Source organism: Apis cerana, linkage group LG3 (genome assembly GCF_029169275.1).
Source record: "Apis cerana isolate GH-2021 linkage group LG3, AcerK_1.0, whole genome shotgun sequence".
NCBI lineage: Eukaryota > Metazoa > Arthropoda > Insecta > Hymenoptera > Apidae > Apis > Apis cerana.
In genome coordinates, this window is record NC_083854.1 from 5680797 (window position 1) to 5708012 (window position 27216).

General features: G+C 26.2%; 1 protein-coding gene and 2 long non-coding RNA genes across 26 annotated transcripts; 1 reads left to right on the plus strand and 2 right to left on the minus strand.

The window, feature by feature from the left end:
- The first annotated feature begins 39 nt into the window (after positions 1-39).
- Positions 40-25769, plus strand: LOC107997273 (protein retinal degeneration B). 24 transcript variants are annotated; one of them, XR_009829101.1, is made up of 22 exons: positions 12020-12158; positions 14009-14183; positions 14267-14603; positions 14704-14834; positions 14924-15041; positions 15131-15512; positions 15618-15793; positions 16102-16131; positions 16726-16830; positions 16931-17116; positions 17182-17344; positions 17452-17841; positions 17919-18196; positions 18278-18430; positions 18502-18764; positions 18827-18935; positions 19027-19183; positions 19300-19449; positions 19532-19712; positions 19798-20072; positions 20160-20320; positions 20399-21278. XR_009829101.1 is itself a non-coding variant. In XM_017055735.3 (21 exons), exons 2-21 carry the CDS (start codon positions 14106-14108, stop codon positions 23177-23179), a joined length of 3807 nt encoding a protein of 1268 aa, XP_016911224.1. In that variant the 5' UTR covers positions 40-181; positions 14009-14105; the 3' UTR covers positions 23180-25769. The 24 variants fall into 24 exon arrangements, 21 of the variants coding, with proteins under 21 accessions (XP_016911224.1, XP_061928417.1, XP_061928411.1 ...); XR_009829099.1 differs by lacking the exon at positions 20160-20320 and having other exon boundaries at positions 20399-20514; positions 21064-21278; XR_009829100.1 differs by having other exon boundaries at positions 20160-20514; positions 21064-21084.
- LOC133665793 (uncharacterized) lies at positions 8663-9663 on the minus strand. Its single transcript, XR_009829108.1, has 2 exons — positions 9522-9663; positions 8663-9301 (listed from the first exon to the last, which is right to left on the minus strand). It is a non-coding gene; the product is annotated as an uncharacterized LOC133665793 (long non-coding RNA).
- LOC133665794 (uncharacterized) lies at positions 11428-12735 on the minus strand. Its single transcript, XR_009829109.1, has 3 exons — positions 12250-12735; positions 11924-12178; positions 11428-11557 (listed from the first exon to the last, which is right to left on the minus strand). It is a non-coding gene; the product is annotated as an uncharacterized LOC133665794 (long non-coding RNA).
- Positions 25770-27216: the final 1447 nt, after the last annotated feature.

Here is a 27216-nt window from a genome sequence, read left to right on the forward strand (position 1 = left end):
TACTCCATATTTTCCTCTATCTTTGTCGTGATTAACCAGACAAAAACGATAGACACCTCACAATGGGATAATCGCGGTAGTTGCATATGATTGCTTTCATTTGTATGTGTATATATGTGAATACTATTGTACAAGTGAACTAAGGAAACAAGAGGATTGGATAAAATCTATCGCTGAATTGGTATGTATATATATGCATGTTATACATGATACAGCGTAACCATAATTAATCGATTAGTTTTTAAAGAATTTAACTATTATATTTATAATCAATATATTTCTATTATACAGAACTGGTATTGACAAAATATGAATTATTTATTCATATATTGATTTTATATAACAATTTGAAACAAATAATTCTTTGTTAGTAACAAAATATATTAATAATATTATTTTTAAGTAATTTTTAAGGGTGTTATGACGATTTTATAATAGAAATTTTTATAAATATATTAAATGTACTTTACTTATTATCACTTTTATTTCTTGTGATATTTTTTTTTCAAAGAATAATCTATGAATTTCAAGAAACAATTGATTTTCATATAAATTTTAATATATTTTATTCGATCTGTTTATTTATCGTATTTCTGAAAGAATGCAATTAAAATAAGAGACTTTATGATATCTAATAATAGCTTGAAACCTTTCCAATAATATTGATCTTTTTTATATTCGATTGTAATATAATTATTTGCATCATATTTTTATTATATACTAGTAAATTTATTAATAAATCTATAAATTTAAATGTACTAATAATAATAAATTTATTTTAAATTGGCATATAAAGAATTAATAAAATATTTTTTTTAATTATTATATTATTATATACTATTATTATTATTGTATCAATTATTATTATATATGATTAATTTTAATTAAATAAATAAAAAATGATTTTAATCAAAAGAACAAATCTGTGATATTGTTATGATAATAATTTATTCTATTATAAAATTCGTATATATTTAATATATAAAATTTTTCTAATTTCATGCAATTTAATAAAATACAGAATCCAATTTTTATTTAACAAAATAAAAAAAAGTGTATTAGAATTAATGATAACAATTAATGCATATATTTATTATATAGATTCAATTATTTTTATTTAATGTATATATATATATATATATATATAAAATATCAATCTTTAAAGGGTTAGAAAGCTACGTCATTGAAATTATATCAAATGTTTTGAATTCTTATATATATGACGTAACTAGTGACGCCAACAAATTGAAAAATCGATTAAATTCTTAACTTATTATTATTATTTTATTATTTTATAAACCTGTCATTTTTTTATATAAATTTGTAATTAAATTAACGACATAGAATATTTTCATAGATGTATATGATATTTTAAATTTCAAATACTTTTGGTTAAAAATAATTTTTTTCAATTTTTTTTTTAATTTTTAAAATTTTTCTTTTTGATTATTTAACATTTACATTTTATTTCGACGAATTTAAATATTACACATTGTGTTATATTTATGTTGTATCATATTTATATATTACGTCGATGTATATTATTCCTTATATGGATTGTAATTAGCAATATGATCTATGGCGATAATATTCATTTATGCAGCGAAATTAATTAATTATATTAATATATACACAAATTTCAAAAGAAATATTAAAAATAAGATCATGATCCATGTAGATTATTTTATATAAAATTCTCAATCTACTTATTTAAATTACAAATAATTTTTTATTAATTATAAATAAAATGAAATTATAATTCGGTATTAAATTGCACAATAATGCGCAAAAATTTTTAATTTCAATAATTTCAGCTATTTTATTATTTGTTTTTATTCTTTATTTTAATCTTTTATAATTTTATATCATATCTTTTTGTCATATATCATATTTTATATTATATCTATATAACATAAAAAGTTACTGCATAACTAATACGCATTAATATCATTCATTCTCATAACGGTTTTCATTAATGTCATATGAGCTGTATCACGTAAAAATAGCCTGTAAATGCACCTTAATGTCAACGTAATACACTTCGTTGATAATGAACTATGAAGAGAGCGAATACAAGACAGTTCCATGAATATATAACAGAGTATAATATAATCTTTTTTACGAAATTTTTACGAAATACCTAGAAGTTAATACATCAAGAGTACAATGAACTCTTATGGTTATTTTTAATTACATTGAAAAAATATATGTTTAAAAATAATATCTCAATTCAAAAAGAATTAAGTCAATTAATTATTATGACTCGTTAGTTATCTCGTTAATTATAATCGGAAATCCAAACAATTCTCTATGGATTGTGGTTGTCTATATCGGTTACGAATGGTTCTCTCTTCGGCTCTTGTTATATTGAAATTGAATCGTTTCAGTCTCCAAGCATGCAATTACCCTTTAAGAGAGATTCCGTTTCTTCCCTCCATACATTAATCGTAAATGGAAGCCAACAAGCAAAGTTCACCTCGTGGCTGACATTTGATAGTGCAGTTTTCACGCAATGCGAATGCAATTTATATAATCGTTTAAGTCATTGTGTTAATTAAATCTTTCGAAATTTTTTTATGCATTTTTTACATTTGAATTTTAGAGAATAAATTGTTATTTTGTTGATATCTTAGATTTAGATGTTTTAAAGTATTAAAATTTGTACTCTTTTCTATATATATTTAACGCAAATATATATATATATTGGTTTGTATGTTTTGATATATTTTATTATTTAAAAAATATTTTATAAAGCCTGTCTTAATATTCATTTCCGCATTCTTTTGATTCTTTTTAAATTAAGAATTTTTATGATATTATCATATCATTATTAGGTTATACATGGGATTCTTGAATAACAATAGTTTAAATAAAATTCTTCATTAAATACAGTATTTAAATAGAAAAATTTGTTTTAAAGTTGAAGATTTGTTTATCAAATTTAAAAATAATTTATACGATGAGAAAATTATATATTATATATATATATTTAAATTATATATTGTATTAGATAACAGTAAAATAGATTAATAATAATTAAATAATAATAATACAAAATTTGAATAATTAACTGATATTAAAATATTTTTTCTAGACAAGTCCCATTAATTGCAGCCTACGATATTTTCCAAGAAAAAATAAAATCAAAGAAAATTCCATTATTATACTCAAGTGTAGAAATAATATAATATAACCTTAATTATGATCATATCAGTATCCCACAAGATCATATGTTGTTTACAATATATGGGAATTCCATGTTGCATTCGATCAAATCTATCAAAAATGGTATATCGATAACATTTTAAATAAATCCATGCTCTTTCTAATCATTGTGCAATTACACGTAAATTGGAACGTTCGTTAAAATAGGGGAAAAAAGAAAATGAAAAAAAAAAACTTTCATCGACCTAGTTTCGCTTTCGTCTCGGGTTACTTTCATTACGTCCTTCACTACAAACCGAAAGGATTTCTGCATAACATTCCAATTACGATTCTCCAGCTGAATGAAAAAATGTTCGATCATTTATTGCTAGTGTGCGATACTCTTCGATTATTTTTTTTTTTTCCTTTTTTTTATATGTGTTCTGTCTTTATATGCACTTTCTTTATGTCATAATATATATATATATATACACGTTTATATGGCCGGATGCCGGACCGGTGAAAAACGGGCTGTACCTAGGAGTACCTAGGCCAGGAGGGTGGAAACTTCGACCCGTCCTCTTGAAATGTCAAAGGTTATCGCGCAAGACGCATCGACATATCCCTGTTTTCCAGAAGCCGGCAGTTGAACACAATTCTATTGTTTCTACTCTATCGTTGGATAATAATTATCATCATTTCCATTTTGCACCATTTTGTGGTTCTTTCGATTGCAAGAAATTACTCCGTTTCGAAAGTTATAGATTTATATGTTTTATTTTCATTTTTATTTGTTTCGGAGGAAATAAATTTAAAACGCAATTTCATGAGTAAAGAATTTTCTTAACTTAAAGAAGTAGATATAAATTATTTCCTCAATTATTATTCTAAGATATTTGGAACAATTTATTAATTTTAAGAAAAAATATTATGGAAATTCATTTTGTTAAATGAATTTCATTTGATTGACTTTCTTTATTAATTGATTTTAAAAATATAATCAAAAAGGATTTTTGTCAGTCTTCTCTTTCTCATTTTTTGGGATTTTTTCATTATTTCCATTCTACATTCTTGTTTGTTTTCTTTATCGATTTTTATTTTTACAGAAAAAATTATAATTAATTAAATTATATCATAATTTATAAATATATAAATATTTGCAATTCATGGTATTTGTGAGATTATTAATTTTTATTATAAAATGACGTCAATCAATTACCAAAAGTACTATTTATTTAGAACGCAATCGATCCTATAGCCAGTTGAAAATTGCAGCGATGTTATCGCATAAAATCGATTCCATCAACGAAGTCCTTGGCGGAAGATTAATTATTTCGTTTTCATTCAGCCTCGTGACGGCCAATTGAATTTTCTCGAGGTGGATCTTTTATGTTGTGAAAATTATCACTGACTATGCATTTCTAAAATCCAATTTAATAAAGAAGACAGTCACGCTGTTCTTTTTATTTTTTTGTTATCAAGAGGATAATTAGAATAATCCACAATTCTTTTTTTATGTTTTTTTTCTCGTGCTATTTTTATAATGATAAAATACCTTGCAATATTTTCATTTCAAAATTATACACTCCTTGAACTTTCAGTTTATAAATTGAATCATAAAAATTTTAGTCTTCTTTGAAAATTGCTTGGTTAATATCAAAGATACGAAATTCCATCAAGAAAATGAAACATGGAGAGCTGTAGAATTTATTGAAAGAAATGGATCTTAGAAGTGTTTCATATATTCGACATTAAATTACTGTTATCTTGTGTTCTTTTGTGTCACTGCTCTCTTGTATTTTCCTTTCAACGTTGATCCATTAATGCCATGATAAAAATTCAGATTTAATCAAATTTATTATAAAAAATTTTCATTTTTTTTCTTTTTGGGAGTTTACGATATTAAAACTTAATCATTAAAATGTTTTTCGTAATTCATAATTTAATTTTCGTAGAAAACATTCATAGAAAAAAACTTCTAAAATTTATTATGCGCGCATTTCTTCGCGAAATATATAGAATATATACATATGTATATAAACTAATGATTAAATATTATATATTAATATTAAATATTCCCGATTGAAACGTTAATATAAATCGTGATATATTGGGCACTATGTGTTTACTACTGATCTCAGACATCCTGGCGCTTCGATTAACTATATTTTGAACTACTATTTGCTGTTCCATTTATCTTACTGCGCATTAAACTATACGAGGTATTTTATATTTATTAATCTAATTAAATAGAATTATTCTTCGAATTTATATTAATTCAAAAACACAAAGAAAATTAATAAGAAAATAATTGATTATTTCAAAAAATATTTCAAGATAATTATTAATAATTAATGTAACATTTTTTTATATTTATATTTATTGAAACGAATTATTTGTAAAAACAAATCTTTCATTCAATGACTATTAACGACTTAATTAAAAATTTTATTTTTAATTAAAGTTTGTCTATAAAGTAAGATATTTTATAAGATTTGTGAGTGATATGACTCACAAATGCAAAATGTTTGTGCAAATATTGCACGTACCTGATTAAACAGCGCGTGTCCAGCGTTGAAGTTACGCCGCGAATTTCCACGAACACAGATTGAAACTTCACGGAGTACAAACAGAAGAGCGGAAGGACTGCTATAAATACGGTTGATTTACAAACGTCACAAGAGCTGCATACTGTGGCGGATGCGCGATGTTTGTCATGAAACAAAGATAAGCCTGGAAAATACACGTGTTTTCTATTCCGTTCTAGAATCATGCAGGATGCAGGATGTGAAAATTTGTCAAATAATTAATTTTATCCATTAGAAAATAAAAAAAAATTTATCTAAAAAAAATACAATGCAAAAATTGTATCAATTGTATAATATGTACGAAAATATTTTCTGATATAAAGCAGAACAAGAAGGGAATTCAAGGTATGTTCTTATCAAGTTTTCCAACTGATTTGAGAAATGTTGCCATAGAAATGTCACATGTAACGAATTCTTGAAATATTCGTATACGTGAAAATATGATCGAAGGAACAAAAGAGAACGAATTCACATGACAAAAGAGTTCGTCATGTGCAATTCAAATACCCGATATAATCACCCATATACATTTTCTTACCGAAAAGATGTATCAAAACCACGACCTTGTTTGCAAGAAGCTCGGATAAATCGCAGAACAACAAAAAAAATAATATGGCGATAATTTCTCTTTTGTCTAGATTAAAAGTTCTAACATCCTGCAATAGAATAATCCAATCTGCTTTAATCGAACCAAATACTGAAATGTTATTTTTGACAAAAACAAGAAGTTTCGTGAACAAGAAAAGAGAAAATTGGAGCACAAAATATCGTTGTCGAGATATTAAAAATTGTCTCGATGATATTTTAAAATATGAATCGAAAGAAAAATTGCCTATGATAAATGAAGGTATAAAACTCTTTTTTTTTATTTTTCTCTCGACATATAAATGATTTGTTATTTACATTACAATAGAATATGCTATTGACATAGCAATAATACGCGATATTTAATTTTCTTTTAAAATTTATAATAAAAAATGTCTGATATTTTGTTGGAAAAGATTTGTCATTATTGGTTTGTAATATGTGACATGCTTCCTAGCAAATATTTTTATTTTTTTGGGTAATAACCTATCCGTGTTTAAAGAAATGCATTCAAAATATTAAATGTATTGTAATACAAACACCGAATAATTTCAATCTTGAAAATGTCACTGTATATATTTTTTTTCTCTTTTTTATTTAACTAAAAAAAAAATTATATATCTTTATTGAGAAAGCTATCGAAATTCTGTTTAAAATTCATAGGTAGAAAAATTGTAAAAAGTTCTGTGATTTTAATTAAATTATAGAATCTTGCGTAATTGATTAGCATAAATAGCAAAATTTCCATTTTAACATAAAAAATTGACATTTTGCATATTATAATCATTGTCGACATATCAAAATCCAACGAAATTCATGTTTTTGTTTGAAGAAGAAATTTAATGATTCTGACGTTCTTCAGTTAAAGTTCGTTTCAGAAAGAAACAGGTACGTGAGTAATCATGAATATTGTGATGAAATGAAGATGTATGCCGAAAGAAGAGCTTTCTTGTTCAACAGTGGATCGTCGATCTTTTTGCAGTTCCCTTTGGCGCCAATTTATCATTCTTGGAAGTTTTCCAAAAAATTTTGTCCTTCAGCAAAATACCATAGTTCGTGTATTCAAAAGCCGATGTTAAAATTTTATTCTTCTATGAAAAATCCATTTTATGAAAAATCTTTATGTAAAGATTTATGGAAGACTGAAGATTTATGTAAAACAAGATTTTATTCTAAGAATATTCGTAATTATTCCAAAAAATCTCCTTGTGATAAGTCAAAATTAAAAGATTGTGATAAGATAAAAGTTGAAACGAAACAAGAAATTCCTAAATGCTGTTCCGATGATCCTTATGCCTGTAAAAAGCCTGAACATATGCAAGAATGTATCAAACCTGTAACAAAATGTTTACCACCCGTTGGTGATACTTCATTCATATGTACATCAACTCCTTGTCCAAATATTGAAGATTTTTGTCCTCCTGAAGGTAAGGTTTTTATCTTCTGAAATAAAATATTTATATAATTTTTAAATGATTATTTACAACTAAAAGAAAAATAAAATTAAAAATAATAAAAAATTTAATTTGAGATCGGAATATTTTCAAATTAAAATTATTTTATTGATAAAAATATCAAAAGAAATGCATTATATTTATTGTTAATTAATAATAATTATTAAAACATATTGGAAATGGATGATTGCATTATTATTCTTGAAACAATTTTTTTTATCTATTCTCGTGTTGAATAATATATATATAATATGACACTATTTCAAAAGCATTATATGAAAACTATTAATAATTGAAGTTAACAATAGGATTGAATTTTCATCTTTAACATTTAATATTAGTTTAATTTGATTTAATTATTGACGAATTTTAATAACTTTGTTGTATAAATTTTACTTAATAATATAATAAGTGATTTTATAAATATAGTATATGGTCATGAAGAAAAGATTTGGCAAATATTACTTGCTATTGGATTGCTTTCGGTAGCAATTATGTCGTGTTACGTTTACTCCAAGAGTAAGGATTGGGATAAGGAAGAAAGACCTGAATTCCGTGATGTCCCTCATATGCGGCGAATAGTTAAGGTGCTCTTTTTTTTTATTTATGAATTTTATAATTTTCTAATGAATTTAATATATGTTTTTTTTTAATCTAAATAAACTTTTGTATTTTACGTATTTAATATTTACATAGTATATACAGATATAATAATATCGAGTTTCACGTTTTAATTAATCGATAATATATGCGTAGTTTTGCGTAACATTCAAGTTTTATACTGATTCTTCTACCTAATGAGACTTTCCCATCTCGAAGGTAATCCATTTGTGCGGTAATCGATTAATGAAGTCTTATAAACTGTTTGCTTTCGCCATAGGAATTTGACACTTTTTCTCTTCTTTATTTTTTTTTTTCTTTTTTTGTTTTGAATATTTTTTTATAATTGACAATTTTATAATATTTTGTAACTAATTTTATTACCAAACTTGTCCATATAAATGATTTATAAATATTTTCATCCTAGCCTTTCCCATGGGGTGATGGCAAGCATACCTTATTTCATAATCCTGCTAGAAATCCAATATCTCCGCACGGTTACGAAGCAGAAAATCCACGTGCAAAAAAAAATTAAAATATCACAGTAAGAAAGTAATACATAAGACAAGAAAAATAAAATTATTTTTATCTTTTATAAAAATTCGTCATGGAATAAATAATTTACTAACATTAAATTTAATTTAGAACATGCACATATTATACATTTATATTAAGAATATTCAAATTCTGCGATTGTAACGAATGAAAGAAATTTTGAAAATTATATTATAATTTTCTAAATGAATTGTTATTTATATTTTCTACATTTCCTCTTGAAAGTTGCTTAGTATAGTATCTTTAATCACAAGCGTTATTCAAGGACCGGATATGCTCTATCCGGTGAACGAATGAATATAATGCAGTGATTATTATTACTTGACTGCATTCGGTTCATATAGTTTTATTTTAATATCACGTATTTTTGCCACTCTGAAAATTTCAAAGTTTATGTATAAAAAAAGTGTTTAGAAAATATAAATTCTATAATGTATTATGTTTCTAAAGTTTTTCTTTTAGAATATTTATTATAATCAATAAGTAAAGTTACAAGTTATATTTTGCAAACTTTTTTTCAAGAACGATAAAAAAAGATTTAAAGTACAATTGAACCATTTCAATGGTTAAGGACATAATAATATTACATATTTACCTGTTTTTTAACATTGCTCTTCTGTCTAATTAACGTCTCAAGAATAATTCCAGGTATTTATGTATATATATAAAACAGCCATAAAGTTTTTTTTCTGAGTTAATTACCGAAGAAAACATGAATCTTTGCATGGAAGGTCAACGCTAGACGAGTTTCTCTTGAGTATATTCATGCTCCTTCTGTTGTCTAAAGAAATCTTTTGCTTACGTCATTTTATATATGTATATTGTGCCAGCAGGTTCGTTTCAACATATTTTGACGTCACTCGACGTGTAAGTCTATACTTTGGTCATCTCAATTGGAATATGCTATAGTGAATACTCCATTCTTATCATTATATAATTTATGAATAACATTTTTGACAAATTTTTCATATTTATGTTTAAAACAAAATATAAATTTCAAAGGAAATATCTTCAAAAAATTATGAATACATCTTTTAAAAAATATTTCAAATTTTATTATTAAATTAAATTAAAAATATCTTTTTTGATTAATGAATAGAAAGTAAAGATGAAAATGGATTGATAGAATGGAAAAAATTAAAAGTCACGTTATCAAGTTAACTTTGATTTCAAAATAAAATTATTACTTAATAATATATATTCATTATATTATATTCTATTATATTATTCAATTATATTCTAATTTTTCATAATTAACAAAAACTTAGATTTTTTTCAAAAAAGGTTAAAGTGCATTCTTTTTATCCTTAGAGAATCTGATTATTGAAATGTTTCAAAGATTACAATGGATATCAATTCGAACAGATTTTTTTTCGGCATTTAAAGCTTTAGGAAGAATTAAATCGTGCTTGCCTATTCATAAAATATCTCTTATATATCGTTCGTTGTACAAAAGAGGAATAATTTTTACCATCCATCGAGTTACGATCCATTTCGTTTTTGTACCAACTCACAAGTAGAGAACATCATTAACCTTCTGTAATTTCTATTTCTCGATAGATGAATTTTATTCTTTCCCTTTTATCTTTTGTAAATAAACCGAATTCGTTAGTTATATATATTCACTTAATAATATTGTTTGCAGTAAGGAATATGGAGAAACCGTTTTATTGAATAACTAATATCAAAGGTCAATTTTCTTTATTATGCACAGAAACACTCAATGAATAACACATTCTTTCATAAATTTTAATATAAATATATGTATATTATGTTTATCCAGTTATATATATTATATCTTATTTTATATTTTAATATATCTTATTTTTTTATATTAATAGAAATGATTATATCAGTTTATCAATATATCTGGCGTCTCTATATATCATTTCATTTAAATCATTTCAATTCTGTTATTTATTTTTTATTTTCTTTTTTATTTTTTTTCTTTTCTGTAGTTAGAATGTATTTATTTATATCATATTTATGATAAACTGCAATTATTTATAATTTCTTTTTTAATATTATTATATCTAATTATTCAATAATCAATAATTTCTAAGAAGCATGAATTGATTAGTTATTTTTAATTCTTCCTATCAATAATTTCAATAATAATTCAATTAACTATCAATAATTTTTTCTACTTGTTTCTTAACGATTTTTTTTTCTTTGTTCTATAAAAAAAATAATTTTCATTATGTGAAAGAGATATCACTAAAAAATAAATAACCTTGTTTCATTCATCTTTTCTGTGAATAGAAAATGGTTTTTGATTTTAACTATTTACAAGATAGAAAAAAAAAAGATTTTCATCTCAACAAGTGACACATATTCTCCCTATGGACGTTGTGTTTATATATATATATATATATATATATATATATGTTGTTTTTAAGGCAAGTACCGGTAGGAAATCTATATACTACCCAATGACTCAATCTCTATCGAAACGCATGCAACTATCGGTGAATGTATCAGTCTCGTTTTCATGAGAACGTACTGATGTTATGGCGCATCTGGTCTTGCGTTTTCTTGTTCACTTGGGGGTCGATCAATAGGTTAAAGGGAGGTGGTGGAAGCGGCTAACGGTGGCTATACTTTCAGTGACGGAAAATCCGTGCCAGAAATCTGTATTTCAAATTAACTATTATATATTATATGAAATACTTATTATTATTTATATTATTTGAAATATTTTTTTCATTGAATCGAATGTTAAATTTTTCATTTCATTTTCTTGTTTATTTATTGTAAATTGTATCTTAATATAATTTCATTTTCTTTTATGTTTTATATAAATGGAAAGATTTTATTATTATTAAATTTCTATTATTAATTATTATATATAATGATATATTATAATGTTTTTTAATTTATGTATAAATACATTTATGTATAAATAAAATATCAATTTATAAGTTACTTAAATAATTTTTAAAATAAAGTATTGAGAATTTTTTTAAAATTAAAAAAAAAAGAACGGATGGTATGCACCTTTATTTTACAGCACTGTATCCGGATCACTGGGTCGCGGAGGCGGTAGAAAGCATTCTGATTGGTTCAGCTCGATTTCGCGGGTTTGAGAAGTCGCGCGTGTCAATGGGCCCGCCAATCGAAACCTCTTCTCTGTCAGTCAGTGGCCGCGCGTTGCTCATGTAACATCGTGATATTTTTATTTTGCATTTATTATCCACAATCCTTGGATAAATCCTCGATTGTTTTTTCCAATGTATGTACTAATTGATTTTGCTAAAATGAATATATTATCATTTAATATTCGTTTATTTTATTTAATATCGAAATCAAGTTTTTTTTCTTACCTATTAGAAGAATCAGTGTTTTTACTTTCACTATTTAAACAAGCTACTATTTATAGAAGTACGCATGTATCATGCTTCTGAAGTTTTTCGGATTTTGAGTTTCATTTTGAATGAAATTTAAACTATGTGATAGTGAATTGACCAATATGAATTCATAATGAACATGTATATAAGAAAAATGCAAATACATTCTATTTTGAAGAATTTTAATGCTTAATATCATTCGAAACACATGCTAATTCAATTATTAATAGCATTATTATCTCAGTTGATTATCGATCTTTCGTCTATTTAACTGTATTACGAAAATATTATCGCAACTTCCCGCAATTTATTTTTTCATCTATAAGGTGTGGCGCGAAAAGTACGCGAATAAAAAAGAATAAAATGAGCAATATCATTTTTCATTTATAAATTATGTTTCATTTACGAATTCGCTTTATTACCACAATGTTAAAGTTAAGAAAATCCTTTGTCTGTAAGTATATCAATACAACGTCATATATATGTTTAAGTGATTCTTGAAATATATTACTTCACGATGTAAAAGATATGACTGCTGTCAACCGTTAGGGATCTGTCAGCTGAGTTCGTTAAAAATGATTGGTCGAATCTGACAGGTTACTGTCCAATCGCGACTGCAAGTTCGAGCATTACACGAACTATCGAGAATCAAATCACTTTCAAACAACGTACAGGTATCGATTGAAAATATTTCGAAATATTAAACGAATTATTTTACGATATATAAGTTATAAAATTAGATGTAAGTATGTATTTGCACATAATTATTATATTCTATTTGATTGTTTACAGCTTTAGAAACTCTCGCTGTAAAATATGCTTTTTTTAAATAATAAAATTTCACTTTAGATTTATTATATTTAATCTTTCTTTCATTAATAATTCATTATAATTCTATTATTTAAATAATTATATAATTATGGATTATATGAAATATAAACTTGGATAAGTTTTTAGAATAAGTTTTTTTATCAATATAACTTTTAAAAAATCATTTATATAACTTCCCGCTAAAAGTCTTAATTTATAATACATTTGACTAAAGTGGTATAGCTGGATATAAATAAGTGTCTTACGCAACATTTTGTTTATTGCTCTTTCATAGTCTCGATATTTGTACAAAAATTTCATGAAATTTTTCTAAATAAAATACATTAATTACATTTTTTTTAGAAATGATAAAATTTTAAAAGAATAAAATCAAAATATCGATATTATCGAAGATAATTATGAAATTCATTGATTATTATTAATCTCTGTCTGACCCAGAGTAAATTTGCTTGGAAACGTACAACACGATTCAGCATTTGATGTGCTTCAATTATAGGCAGAAAAAAATAACCAATTTTGATGTTTGTGAAGGTTTCTATTTTTAACTAGACATGCGAATAAAGTTATATATTAAAGTTATTTTTTCATATTGTTCATTTTTAATTAGGAAATTAATAGATCGAAATTTTATTAGATTTAGATAGATAGATATTAGATAAAAAGACGCACGAATTAGTATATTATAGTTATAGTTGTATGAAGACATAGATGATAACCGAACTGTTACAATGATAAAAGTTAATCAGATCTTCGAGAAAAGTGTTATATCGAGGAATTGATTGACATTCTCAAGGGAAATCTCGATAAAATTCTTTTTGCAATATCCAAGCGAAAAATAGAATGACGTTAAAATAGAATTCAATATAACGTTTAATGTTTTTCTTGTTCTCTTGTTTTTTTTTAGATTACGTCAATAATATCATGAATGATAAGAGGAAAGAAACAACCTTGGAACGATCTATATCTACTAAAGTGGCTAGAGAATAAGTAACAGCGGCAAAATGTTGATAAAAGAATATCGAATACCGCTGCCTCTCACTGTAGAAGAATATAGAATTGCTCAGCTTTACATGATAGCGGTAATTATATTTTCTTTGATAATATGAATAATTCTAAATAAATGATTATTGTTTTATTAAAATTTTTAATCTATTTTTCATAGAAAAAATCTAGAGAAGAAAGTCAAGGAGCAGGCAGCGGTGTAGAAATAATAGTAAATGAACCCTATAGTAATGGTCCAGGAGGAAATGGACAATATACTCATAAAATTTATCATGTGGGCAGTCATCTTCCAGAATGGTTCAAAAGTTTGTTACCTAGGTCCGCATTAATCGCCAAGGAAGAAGCATGGAACGCTTATCCTTACACAAAAACTCGTTATACTTGTCCTTTTGTTGAAAAGTTTTCTATCGAAATAGAAACGTACTATTTTCCTGACAATGGTTACCAAGAAAATGTCTTCAAGCTCAGTGGTAGTGATTTAAGAAATAGAATTGTAGGTGTGTATTTATAACTGAAGTTTGATCTCTCGTTTTCTGTTATCTATAATATAATAATAATAAATTTATTGATATAATTTGTTTCATAATTGTATTTCAGATATAATTGACATTGTAAAGGATCAATGTGACTATGTGAAAGAGGAGGATCCTAAATTGTATGTATCTCAGAAAACTAATCGAGGACCTCTTACGGAATCATGGCTAGAAGAATACTGGGCTGATGTAAAAGTATAATATCCATTTTTATTAATTTCTATTTATTATATTCTATAATTGATACTGATGCATTAGAATAATACTGTTGTTTTACCATTTAGGGAAAGCAACAACCGACATCATCCGGAAAATCATTAATGTGTGCATACAAATTATGCCGTGTAGAGTTCCGTTATTGGGGTGTACAAACCAAATTAGAAAAATTTATACACGATATAGGTCAATATTGTAGATGGATTACATTTGCTCGTTTCTTAACGTCTAATTAAACTTATGTTCTATATACTGTAACAATTGAATGATTTCAGCTTTGCGAAAAACTATGGTTAGAGCTCATAGACAAGCTTGGGCTTGGCAAGATGAATGGAACGGTTTGACTATGGAAAATATTCGAGAAATTGAACGACAAACACAATTGGCATTGCAAAAAAGAATGGCCAACGCAGAGGGTAGTGAAGAATCCCCGAATGACAATCAAGAGAAATCTATTTCCAATACGACGATGACTCCTCAAGAATCAGATGTTGCCATGACGTTAGCTGCCACACTTGGAAGCATCGAGAAAAATGAAGATTTTCAAAGTCCTACAAGTGCTAGAAAATCATCTGATATACCAATGACAAATACAGCTATCAGTTCAGAGGGTGAAGTTAGTCCCGAAGATTCGCCGACTGAAGTACCCGAGCTTAGGTAAAAATAGAAGTAAAATCAAGAACTAGGTAGTTTATTTATTCGCGAAAATTTTCTTAATTTCATTTATAATATATATATTTGATGGAATTAAATTTATTTTAGAAATGCTTCTACTGAAGAAAAAGCAGATGCAAAGAAATCATGGAAGAAGAATAAAGCAGCAATGAATTCGCCATGCTCGAATAAAAGTTTTGATATGCAAATAGCAAATTGGCGCATGGAAAGTATCGTGAGAGAATCCGAATCTGATAGTGAAGATGAGTTTTTTGACTGCCAAGGTAAAACTCGAATTCTTTTTATATAGCATGCAAATAATCTTTCTAAAAAATTTTAATAACAGTGGCTAATGTAATCAAATTATAAAACAAATGCTTCAGCGGATTTCTTAGATATTGTTTTTTTTTTATTAATATAGATTGAATATAAATAAACAAATTCAAAATTTGTTAAAAATAAATAGAAATGTTTCTGTTAGAAATTCGCATTTTGCGAAGTAGAATATACTGCATGATGATTGGTAATGACATTTTCTGTTTTTTTTATATGTGTACCCTCTCTGTTTTTTATGTCGCATTCCATACTGCAGCTGGGTTCATTATACCTATTATATGCGAAGGTAGGACATGTAGATAGTGGAGAATTCTTAAAACTATAAACATTTTAATCATGTTTATTAAAAAATAATTAAAAAATAAAAAATCAATACAAATGTAATTTTTATAAATGTAGAAACATTACATAATTGCAATGATGCCTTTGTATGTCAAAATAAATTGAATTTATTGCTTACGAATATTTGTATTTACAAAAAAATCTAATTAATTGCAAATAATTTAATTATAAAAAAGCACAAAGAAATTTTCATATAGAATATCAAGCATGCAAAATTCTTAAGAAAAGGTTTATAACAGCATGAAACAGCATGGCTATGTAGATTACAAAACAACTGCTTCTTTTTTATTGTAAAAATTATTTAAAATATTAACAAGGAATATTAATACATATAAAATAATTGTATTAAATAAAATAAATATTATTAACTTCATTTTTTTATTGTTATTAATATATTTTTATTATTATTTTCTACCTTCTACCTGATATCCAAAAAAATTAGAGAAAAAAAGAATTATTCTATTTCTGTCTTAAAATGAGTCATGGATATTTCAGAAGGCACGATGCATAAGCAATGTTAAAATTTCTGATTATACAGAGAACTTTGGAGATAACTCTTCATTAGCTAAATGGAGTTCTTTGGATCTTCTAGCAGAAGAGGACGACAATACGTTCACTTCGTCCACTATGGCAAACAAAGAAGGTAAATAATGATTAGCATTTCAAATATTTATATTTCTTTTAGTTTCTGTAAATTAAAAATTGATAGTTATATTTCAACATATTTTAATATATATTTTTAGACGACACGATATTTTCATCTTCATATCTACAACGAATGGCTAGTGAACGTAGCAGTAAAAGATTGCAAATTTCTACTTCAGCCAGTATTGATGCCTCATATCCAGCTTCACCTCAACATTCTCCAACCCATCAACCATGCAAAACTACTGTCCTTCTTATTGTAATGCATGCAGGAAGTGTACTAGGTAAATCTTTCATAACTAATTATTCAGATTAATTTAATTAATTTATTTATAAAAATATATTTCAGATGCTAATGTTGATTTAACGGCGAAAAAATCAGATATCACAACTTTCAAAGGAGCCTTCGAATCTGTAATGAGACAGCGCTATTCCAGTATGGTCGGACATGTTGCTATTAAGTTCGTTTCTTGTCCATCAATTTGCACTGAAGGTCTTGGTATTTTATCGAGGTAAAATTAAAATGATTAGATCAGAGATATTTTTTTATCTATTTTTTATTATCTTTATCTCTATATCTTTGCAATATTTTAATCTATAAAAATTTGATAAATTTCAGTTTAAGTCCTTATAGTTTCGATGTTTCACCTTCCTCTATGGATGCTCCTCAAGTAACACACGATACTATTCCAATTGGTGCTATACCTCTGCTTGCTAGTTCTACTTCTGAATATCAGGATGCTGTCTCACGAGTTATAGCAGGAGCGAATCAAGTTTATCATGATTTTATCAAAAGTGAAGAAGGTCGTGGTTTTACGGGACAGATTTGCTTTATTGGAGATTCAGTAGGAGCGATTTTAACATATGACGCTTTGTGTAGATCTGTTCATTCTAGACATAATAGCGAGAACAATATTTTGGATAATCAGGGCATTGAGAATAGCATGAACACTGAAGATGGCAAACACTTGACTGCACCTTCTCCTAGAAGGAAATCTTCTAGTACATGGTGAAGAATTATAAATCTATTCATGCTGTTTATATATATTACGAAAGTATGATAATAATTAATATTTCTTTTTTTAGTGAGAGTTCACATTCTAAATTGGATTTTGATGTAGGAGAATTTTTCATGTTTGGTAGTCCACTTGCTTTAGTATTAGCATATAGAAAAATTTCTGCAGATAAATCTACTAATATAAAGAGACCATTGGTGAATCAATTATATAACTTATTTCATCCTACTGATCCTGTAGCTGCTAGATTAGAACCACTCATTTCTGCAAGATTTTCTCTTCTTCCGCCTGTGAATGTAGCTCAATATCAAAAGTATCCATTAGGAAATGGACAGCCTTATCATTTGTGTACGTATTATTCATTAAAATTTACATATATTTTATAAAATATATAATATATATTTATTATAAATTATTGAATATTTTTAGTGGAAGCTATTCAAACAAATCCACAATTATTTACGGATGGATTAAATATTCCAAATATGTCAATGTCCCATTTAAGACGACTGTCCGATATATCGATTCATAGTACGATGTCTGGTGTAGTTGAAAATGTTCCTTTGCAAGTAATATCAAATTGTATGTAAAAAATGAAGTAATATAACAGTAGCATTAAAGTATTATGTTCTTATTTTAAATAATTTGTTTAGTAACACAAAAATGGTGGGGTACAAAGAGATTAGATTATGCTCTCTATTGTCCTGAAGGTTTAGCAAATTTCCCTACAAATGCTTTGCCTCATCTTTTTCATGCCAGTTATTGGGAATCTTTTGATGTTATTGCATTTATTCTGCGACAATTAGGCAGATTTGATTTACCATTACTCGCAAATGAAGAGAAAGAATTAACTTGTTTCCGTCCAGGTCAACCTAGAGAGAAATGGAATAAGAAACGTACTTCTGTTAAACTTAAGGTAAGTTGAGAAAATAAAGAAATTATTGATATAAGTCTTTGACTTGTGAATTTTTGTTTTAGAATGTTGCTGCCAATCATAGAGCAAATGATGTAATTGTTAGAGAAGGAGCACCTCAAGTGCTGATTGCTAGATTTATGTATAGTCCAATTGACGTTATCGCTTTAACCGGTATATTAAATATTATATATGTTATATTTGTTATATATCTATACAAATTTTTTACATAAATAATTATAATGAATATTATATTTTTTTATAGGCGAAAAAGTAGATATTCATATTATGAAGGATGCACCTGCAGGGGAATGGACATATTTATCAACTGAAATAACTGATAAGAATGGTAGAATAACATATAAAATACCTGATGATAAAGCATTGGGATATGGTCTTTACCCAGTTAAAATGATTGTTAGGTAATATTATTTTCTATAATTAAAAAAATATATTATATATATAAAAATAATAATAATATATATATATATTATATTTTATATTAATTATTAAATATTATATACTATTTGATTTTTAGAGGTGATCATACATTCGTAGACTTCTTCTTGACTGTGATTCCACCAAAAACAGAGTGCGTAGTATTTAGTATAGATGGCTCATTTACTGCAAGTATGTCTGTAAGTGGAAAAGATCCGAAAGTTAGAGCTGGAGCTGTTGATATTGTCAGGTATATTTTAAATTATTATGCAGATAATTTATTTTGCGTCTAGTTTTCGAATTCATAATTATTTTGATTATTATCAAATTAGACATTGGCAAGAACTGGGATATTTAATTATATATATTACTGCAAGACCTGATATGCAACAACAGAAAGTTGTTTCCTGGTTATCTCAGCACAACTTTCCTCATGGCCTTGTGTCCTTTGCAGATGGTCTTTCAACAGATCCCCTGGGTCATAAAGCGGCATATTTAAATAAACTTGTACAGGTGAACAGCTCCTTGAAATTATATATATAATTTATTTATATAATTTCCTGTTTACAACGATATTCGAACAATAGGTTTTTTTCAGGAACACGGTGTAATAATTCATCACGCATATGGTAGCAGTAAAGATATTAGTGTTTACACTGCAATTAATCTTAAGCCAAATCAAATTTTCATCATTGGGAAAGTGTCAAAAAAATACCATGCTTTGGCAACTATCCTTCACGATGGTTATGCTGCTCATTTAAGTATGCTACAGGCGCACGGAGGCTCGAGACCTGCTCAGGGTAATGCACGTATGGTGATTCCAAGAGGTCAATTCGGTTTACCCGGACAAAACGCTTCTCTACGACGAAGAAGGTGAGTTATTTATTCTATAATGGAATTAATCTATGTGCATACTGTGTTCGATTGTTTACACTTCGCTATGATGTGGGAATTTTTAAGGTAATAATTCTTTCAATCCTTGCTATCCTCGACGTTCAGATGTTTTGGTTACTGCAGAATGGTGGAAGTGTGCATATACAATATATATTGTCCTCTAGAAAGAAGATATGCAGAATGGGCGTAAGGCATTTCGAAGAAATAAGAACTCTATTGTCTATTGTGTACATAGTTAATGCTGTATTTTTATAGAATGCATACTGTGATCAGTATGAAATTTTAAGCAAAAGTAGTTGTTTCAGAGACGATCAATGACGCGTGCAATCTTCGTATTTGAACTCACATTCATCAGTGTTAACTAAAATCCACTTTATATCGAGAGATTTCTCTGTAAAACAATCATAACTACGAAAACAAGGTACATAAACTGAATAATTTTAATAGATTTGACACAGCATAATCTTAATATATGATATAGACTGATCATTTTAAAAAATTTTTATTTTATTTGCTATTTATTAATTATATTAGAATTTTATTAGTCTATATCATATGTTTGTATATAGGAATCATTACGGAATATTCTATCGAAGTATTTATAATGTCACAGAATACTTATTCTCAGTTTCAGCACGAAAGTTACACATCTTTCTAGTTCACATCAATAAATTTATCGTTTTTAGCATATCTTATTTATAACATTTCTTCACTGATATCTATCATTTTTCATTTTCATTTTTCTTTTTCTTCTTATGTTAAACTATCTATAGAAAAAAAATTATCTTTGATGTATCTTATTTTAATTTTTATAAGGATACTTGGTATCAGTTGGAGCAACTAAAATTCTCTCTCTTTTCTAATGGACTGAGAGACATCCCTGTAACATTTACTATATATAGATTTCTGTTTTAGCTACTAATTAAAAGATTTGAACGGTGTCTAAAGCTTATCAGTTTCTTAATTACAGGTACCTGTTATGAAGATATGTACGCGGCGTAGTCGATATTTCATGCTCTCGACAAGAGCCGCCACCATTCTACGCTCAAACTTAATGTTTTATCTATCAACCATACACATGTCCAGAATTTGTGGTTAATCAACTATGAGTGTCTAGATGTACACAGAATTAAAAGTTTTTTCGTTACCTCCTGAAAATGGTCTGATCTCACTTTAGCGACCAAGGTAAACTAGAGCCCCTTTCCGCTTGAAATCTGTTAGGTGAATGTTTGTGTTATAATGAACATTAAGCTAGATCTATCACAAATGGTACGAACTATGACATTAAATTAAACAATTGTTTACAAAAATTTATATTTAATTTTAATTGTCAATAAAGAACTAAATATCTTCTATTTAAAAACAATTCTTTATTTTGTGGATTTCTTATACACTATTTAATTTCAGCATAGTTGTTTTAAAGTTAAACTATATGTTCAACTATTAACAACTTATAATAACATAATTTCTATCATTTACTTTTAATAAATTATATTTGGTAATAATTTATATTTTTTAAGCTAATTTTTACAACTTTTCGTGCGTTCCCATTTGCTGATTGATCAGGCTCAAATCTTGCTTGTACAAGAAATGAACAGCACGATTGAATATGTGATAGAATAAAAGTTCTGACACGATGCACGATTATATATGTGAATGCTATTTTAAAAAATACCACAACTCACGGACATACGGTGTATTACCGAATAAGAAAGTCACGTGTTTTCAAATATTCTTTAAATATGCTTTATGACACAATATATTCAATTGTCATTTTTTAGCTGTGTATTTAACCCTAACAAATGGAGCGGATATGCAAGAACCTGTAACGATTCAAACCACTTTTTATATGTTTGGAGCCAGTCGGTTTTAATACTGCTAATCTTCTTAGAAGATTAAATTGGACTGACTGTTTTTATAATCTTTTTTTCTATTCATTTTTATATTAAAATAACTGCTATTGTGGAACAATACTCAAGTATATCATTTATGAATTGTAACAATTTAAATTACATTACGTGAAATTTTTAAAATTGAAACAAATTATTGTGTCCACAATAGAAGAATATGTATCTATATGTATTTTTTTATTCATTGAAAGAATGAAAGATTTAATCCACTATCTGCATCATTGTCATTGCAGACGGGATAGCTGTTCGTCCTCATCATCATTCCATTACTCACAATGCTTTTTGTTCATGGAACTATTACATTTATATCACGCTTTTCAGTATAAATACACCGCTAGCTCTACTACGCTGCTAATCCATGTCCTCATCTGCTTCTACGTCGGTGATCTTAATTAATCGGTGCAGTATGTTTCTTATAATTATGCTACGGTTCAAGAGATTCTTCACTATAACACTATGACATATGTATATATCTTAGTCTTTTAGTCTCTTAGACGGTAGCAAGATCGCATAATTATATAAATAGTAATGTTTAATAATAACATTTAAGAAGGAAATAGTAATATAAGAGAATAATATAATTAGAGAAAAGAATGAGAAAAGAATGTTAATAGATATATTATATTATGAAATTTTAATTGAAACGTTTAAAATATAATCTAATGTAAATACCTCTTATAATTTTAAAAAAATAACCAATATTTTGGTTCTTTAGGCATGATTCATGAATCCTGCAATTAATAGCGAACTGAATTCGTTTAATGCTTATTCTGTTTCTAACTATTTCAAGATGTTTTTATCTCTTTTTAACATTGAGTTTTAACATATTGAAAAAATTGCATTGATCAAAATAATTATAAATAAGGAAAATATAAATATAATCATGAATATTCTGAAGAAATTCTTAAGAAATCTTTCAAATGTTTTGATCAATGTATCAAATAAATACCTTAAATTAATTAATACCAGGCAACTTCAAATTAATATGGAATATTTTAATTTATCTTTTACTAATTAATAATATATATTAGCTCTTTTAGATTGGCGAAGCGTGCAATATCTCAACCAACTCCGAGTAAAGTGGTCTATCCCTTGGAACGATCAACGAGTGTTGGGCCTCCAATTTCATCACAGACTACATCAACCTTCCGATCCACGGCACCAGAGAAACTTTGACGATTCGCACGCTGCCGGTCGTTTTTTGAGCCCCGGCATTAACTGTATACATTTAAACACTTTAAAAATACGAGGATAGTTCGAAGAGGAAGTCCTCGTATATTTCGACCGATACGTGCTCAACAATCTAAAGAAGATGATTCTACTTTGTTACTCCGCCTTTTTATATCCTCTCTGTATACCTATTGTAAATTTTAAAATGCTATTCGATATTACGAATCCATGTTGTATAAAATGCGATAAACTGTATAGACTTCCCTATTTGGTATGAAGAAGGAACTTTCTAACTGAGAAAAAATGGTTTGAACGTACGAGGACTTTGTCTTTTGTCCCTTTTAACGTGTTATTATATCATCTACCATTTTAAACAATGTGATTAATTTTTTTTTTACCAATTTATTATAAGAGCTTTTTTCTAGTGATCTTTCCAAGTAAACTGATACAACGTCTTCTGCAAAAGATGTGATCGAGCACGATCAAAATTTTTGATAATGTAGTTTGGATCATGAATTATTGAGTCTAGTTCCTAAATATAAATCGACATCTTAGAAGATAGAGATCTCCTAGAAAAAAAAGCGCAATCTTTTTTAATATTTTTTTCCATTGTTTAAAATTTTTAATCGATTGCATGATTTTATTTCGATTTTCGATCAAGTTTCAAAAATATATCCTACGAACTGTGTGTATGTACAATCATGTTTTATCTAATTGAACTATATTATTATTCTAATCATAGTTCGTAAGATATAAATAAAAGAAAAAAAGGACAGATCGGATTGATTGAAATTGTTACCTGAATTTTCTTCATTGTTGGCAAAAGAAAACTGATATTAATCGTTACTGATAATTAGCTTTTAAGTACACTGTTATTATAGTAACTCTAATTATTGCCAAGAGTTATTATATATAACAATATATGCGTAACGTTGCCCAAGTTCCTTCGGTGCTATGTTATTTTCAACTATTCATATCGATTTATAATAAGAGAAGGGAAGAAATCGATAAAAAAAAATATTAAAAAAAAAACATGTTTTGTACGTTGTCTATCGAGAAGTATCGAGAGTATAATAGTATGTTCTTCGATAAACGTTGGTACAAAGATATTTCCCTCTTAATTGCTATAGTTCTATGTCATCATAGTCAGCGGTTATGTAAATATATCAAAATGTATATAAATAAGTATTATTATAAAATGTTCATGGATAAAATATTTAGATTATAGACAAATATTGATTTATTAATTTCTATACGAACTTCGTCAACGAAAATTCTATCCAAATGATAATAAAAGTATAATAGTTTCTTCTACGTGAATGGCATAATTCGATGACGAAGAACGTTGATATTAATTATTGAATATGTTTTCGAAGATAGTACGCTTATAATTAAATTATTAATTATCATGTCCGTTTCTAATCGTGAACGTATATTTAATTTTGTAATTGATGACAAGTCAAATAATGTATTGTCGCTTGATATTATTATAATTCATTAATATGATAATTATTTAATGTTATAAAAAAAGTCAGTGGGTACAAACAAAGATACTAAAGTAAAGCATGTGGCGAAAGTGATGTAACGATTATTCGAATTTCATTACCATATTATTATAATAGACAATGAATTACATATATTTTTTTTATTTTCGCAAAAAAAAAATGATTTGACATCAGATGAAATTAGATCAATAGAAAAATATATTTAATTAAATTTATTGTTGTGCTATCATTGTTCCTTGGCTGTATTAGTAATATATGTAGTTGGTTGAAGATCTGCCATTGATCTAGTTCTGATGTTAATAAACAGAATCTAGACGTATTTTACAGTGCTACCTTCTTCATAATATGAAGAAATAATTAATAATTAAACTGAAATATCGACTGTTTATATTATTGTAAAGATGCACGAATATAGTTCTGTATATGGATATACCATATACAGATGTATACAATTATACATCTGTAATAATATGACCGTGTATATGTATATATATTTAACAATATTATGTACATATATATAGGGTGTTTCAAAAATATATAATTTTTTAGTTTATCTATTAATTGTTAGAAATCATAAGAGATGTATAAAAATATTTATCTTAATTGGTCAAAAGACCATGGATTCTTAATCAATTTTTGCATTGTTAATTCATATACAAATATTAAAGATTATTTTACGAATGTTGAAAATGTTATTTACTTTTAGAAGTTATTCGCGAAATACCCTTTATATGTATGTATACAACAACATAAATGTTAAGATAGACATATACATATACATAAATGTATATGTGTATATTTATTCTTAGAGTAATAAGTGACTGCGAAAAAATATTTTACTTATATGAATGAATTATTATCAATAGTAATAAGAATTATATTTTTTTTAGCATAACTTAAGTGACAATTATTATTAACTAATCATTATTTTATATTACGATTTTACTCTCTAATTATAATAATTATTTCATATATCGGTGGCTCATGATTTTTTAATCAATCTCAATTCAGAATAAATTGCCTGATCGCTAAAATTGTATTCAACTTTCATCATTGAGTATTACAATAAATTATAAATTATTGGCGTTTAATTGATTTTTTTAATATATACTCCAATATAATTTTATACTAATTTAATATTTTTTCTAGATATTATTATTCAAATTTAAGTATAAAAAATAAAATTGTCATTTTCGCAATACTTCGAATTAAAGTTAGATTTCTATTTTACATATATTTAAAAATGTACGTATATATAAATAAAATCGAACTTTAGTCCGTGTAATTTTTAGTAAATAGATATCTATATATTTCTATTACAAACATATTTTATATATATATATTATTACATATTATTTTTTTATAAAATATATTTTATATATTTTTTTTTATTTTTATTTTAGAAGATAATAAAAAAAATATTAAAATCAGATATTAATTAATCAGACATTAAAGTTATCTTTTTTATAGAGAAAGAGAATAGACAAAGACAATAAATGGTGCAAGAAAGATAGAAACAGAATAAAAATATTGAAATCAGCGCCATCTGTAGAGTGCCGCAAATGAAACACATAAAGAAAGGACAGAAAACAATAAGAGAAGGATAGAGATAGGATAAGAATTGACTATTAGTGCCATCTTTTGAGTTTCAAAGATACTTTTTCAACAATATCTTTTTAAAAATATTCAAGAGATGGCGCTAATCTCTAATTCTTAATCTACTTTACCCTATTTTTAAAAAGATTCCTTCGGAAATAGAGAGATGGCGCTGAAGATCAATTCTTATTCTATCTCTATCCTTTTCTTATTATTTTCTGTCCTTTCTTTATATGTTTAATTTGCGGCACTCTACAGATGGCGCTGATTTCAATATTCTTATTCTATTTCTATCCTTCTTCCACTATTTATTCTCTTTATCTATTCTCTTTCTTTGTAAAAAAGATAACATTAAAATCTAATTTATTAATATCTGATTTTAATATTTTTTTTATTATCTTCTAAAATAAAAATAAAACAATATATATATAATATATTGTATATGTATAAAAAAATAATATATAATGATATATATATTTAAATAATATCTTTGTAATAGAAATATATAGATATACATTTACTAAAAATTACACGGATTAAAGTTCGATTTCATTTATATATACACACAATTTTAAATATATATAAAATAGGAATCTAATATTAAATCGAACTACTGCGAAAGTGATAATTTTATTTTTTATATTTAAATTTAAATAATATCTAGAAAAAAATTAGAAAGGAGTAAAGACAGTATAATGATAATAACATGAACAAAGAAAACAAATTGTGCAAAAAAGATAGAAATAGAATAAGAATATTGAAATCAGCGCCATCTGTAGAGTGCCGCAAATTAAACATATAAAGAAAGGACAGAAAATAATAAGAAAAGGATAGAGATAGAATAAGAATTGATCTTCAGCGCCATCTCTCTATTTCCGAAGGAATCTTTTTAAAAATAGGGTAAAGTAGATTAAGAATTAGAGATTAGCGCCATCTCTTGCG

Bases quoted from the DNA above. Each gene is read 5' to 3' on its own strand.
- LOC107997273 (XM_017055735.3), top strand. From the start codon at position 14,106: ATGTTGATAAAAGAATATCGAATACCGCTGCCTCTCACTGTAGAAGAA. The intron at 15,513-15,617 runs GTAAAAATAGAA...AATTTATTTTAG, and splicing joins ACTGAAGTACCCGAGCTTAG to AAATGCTTCTACTGAAGAAA. The intron at 16,132-16,725 runs GTAGGACATGTA...CTGATTATACAG, and splicing joins TATACCTATTATATGCGAAG to AGAACTTTGGAGATAACTCT.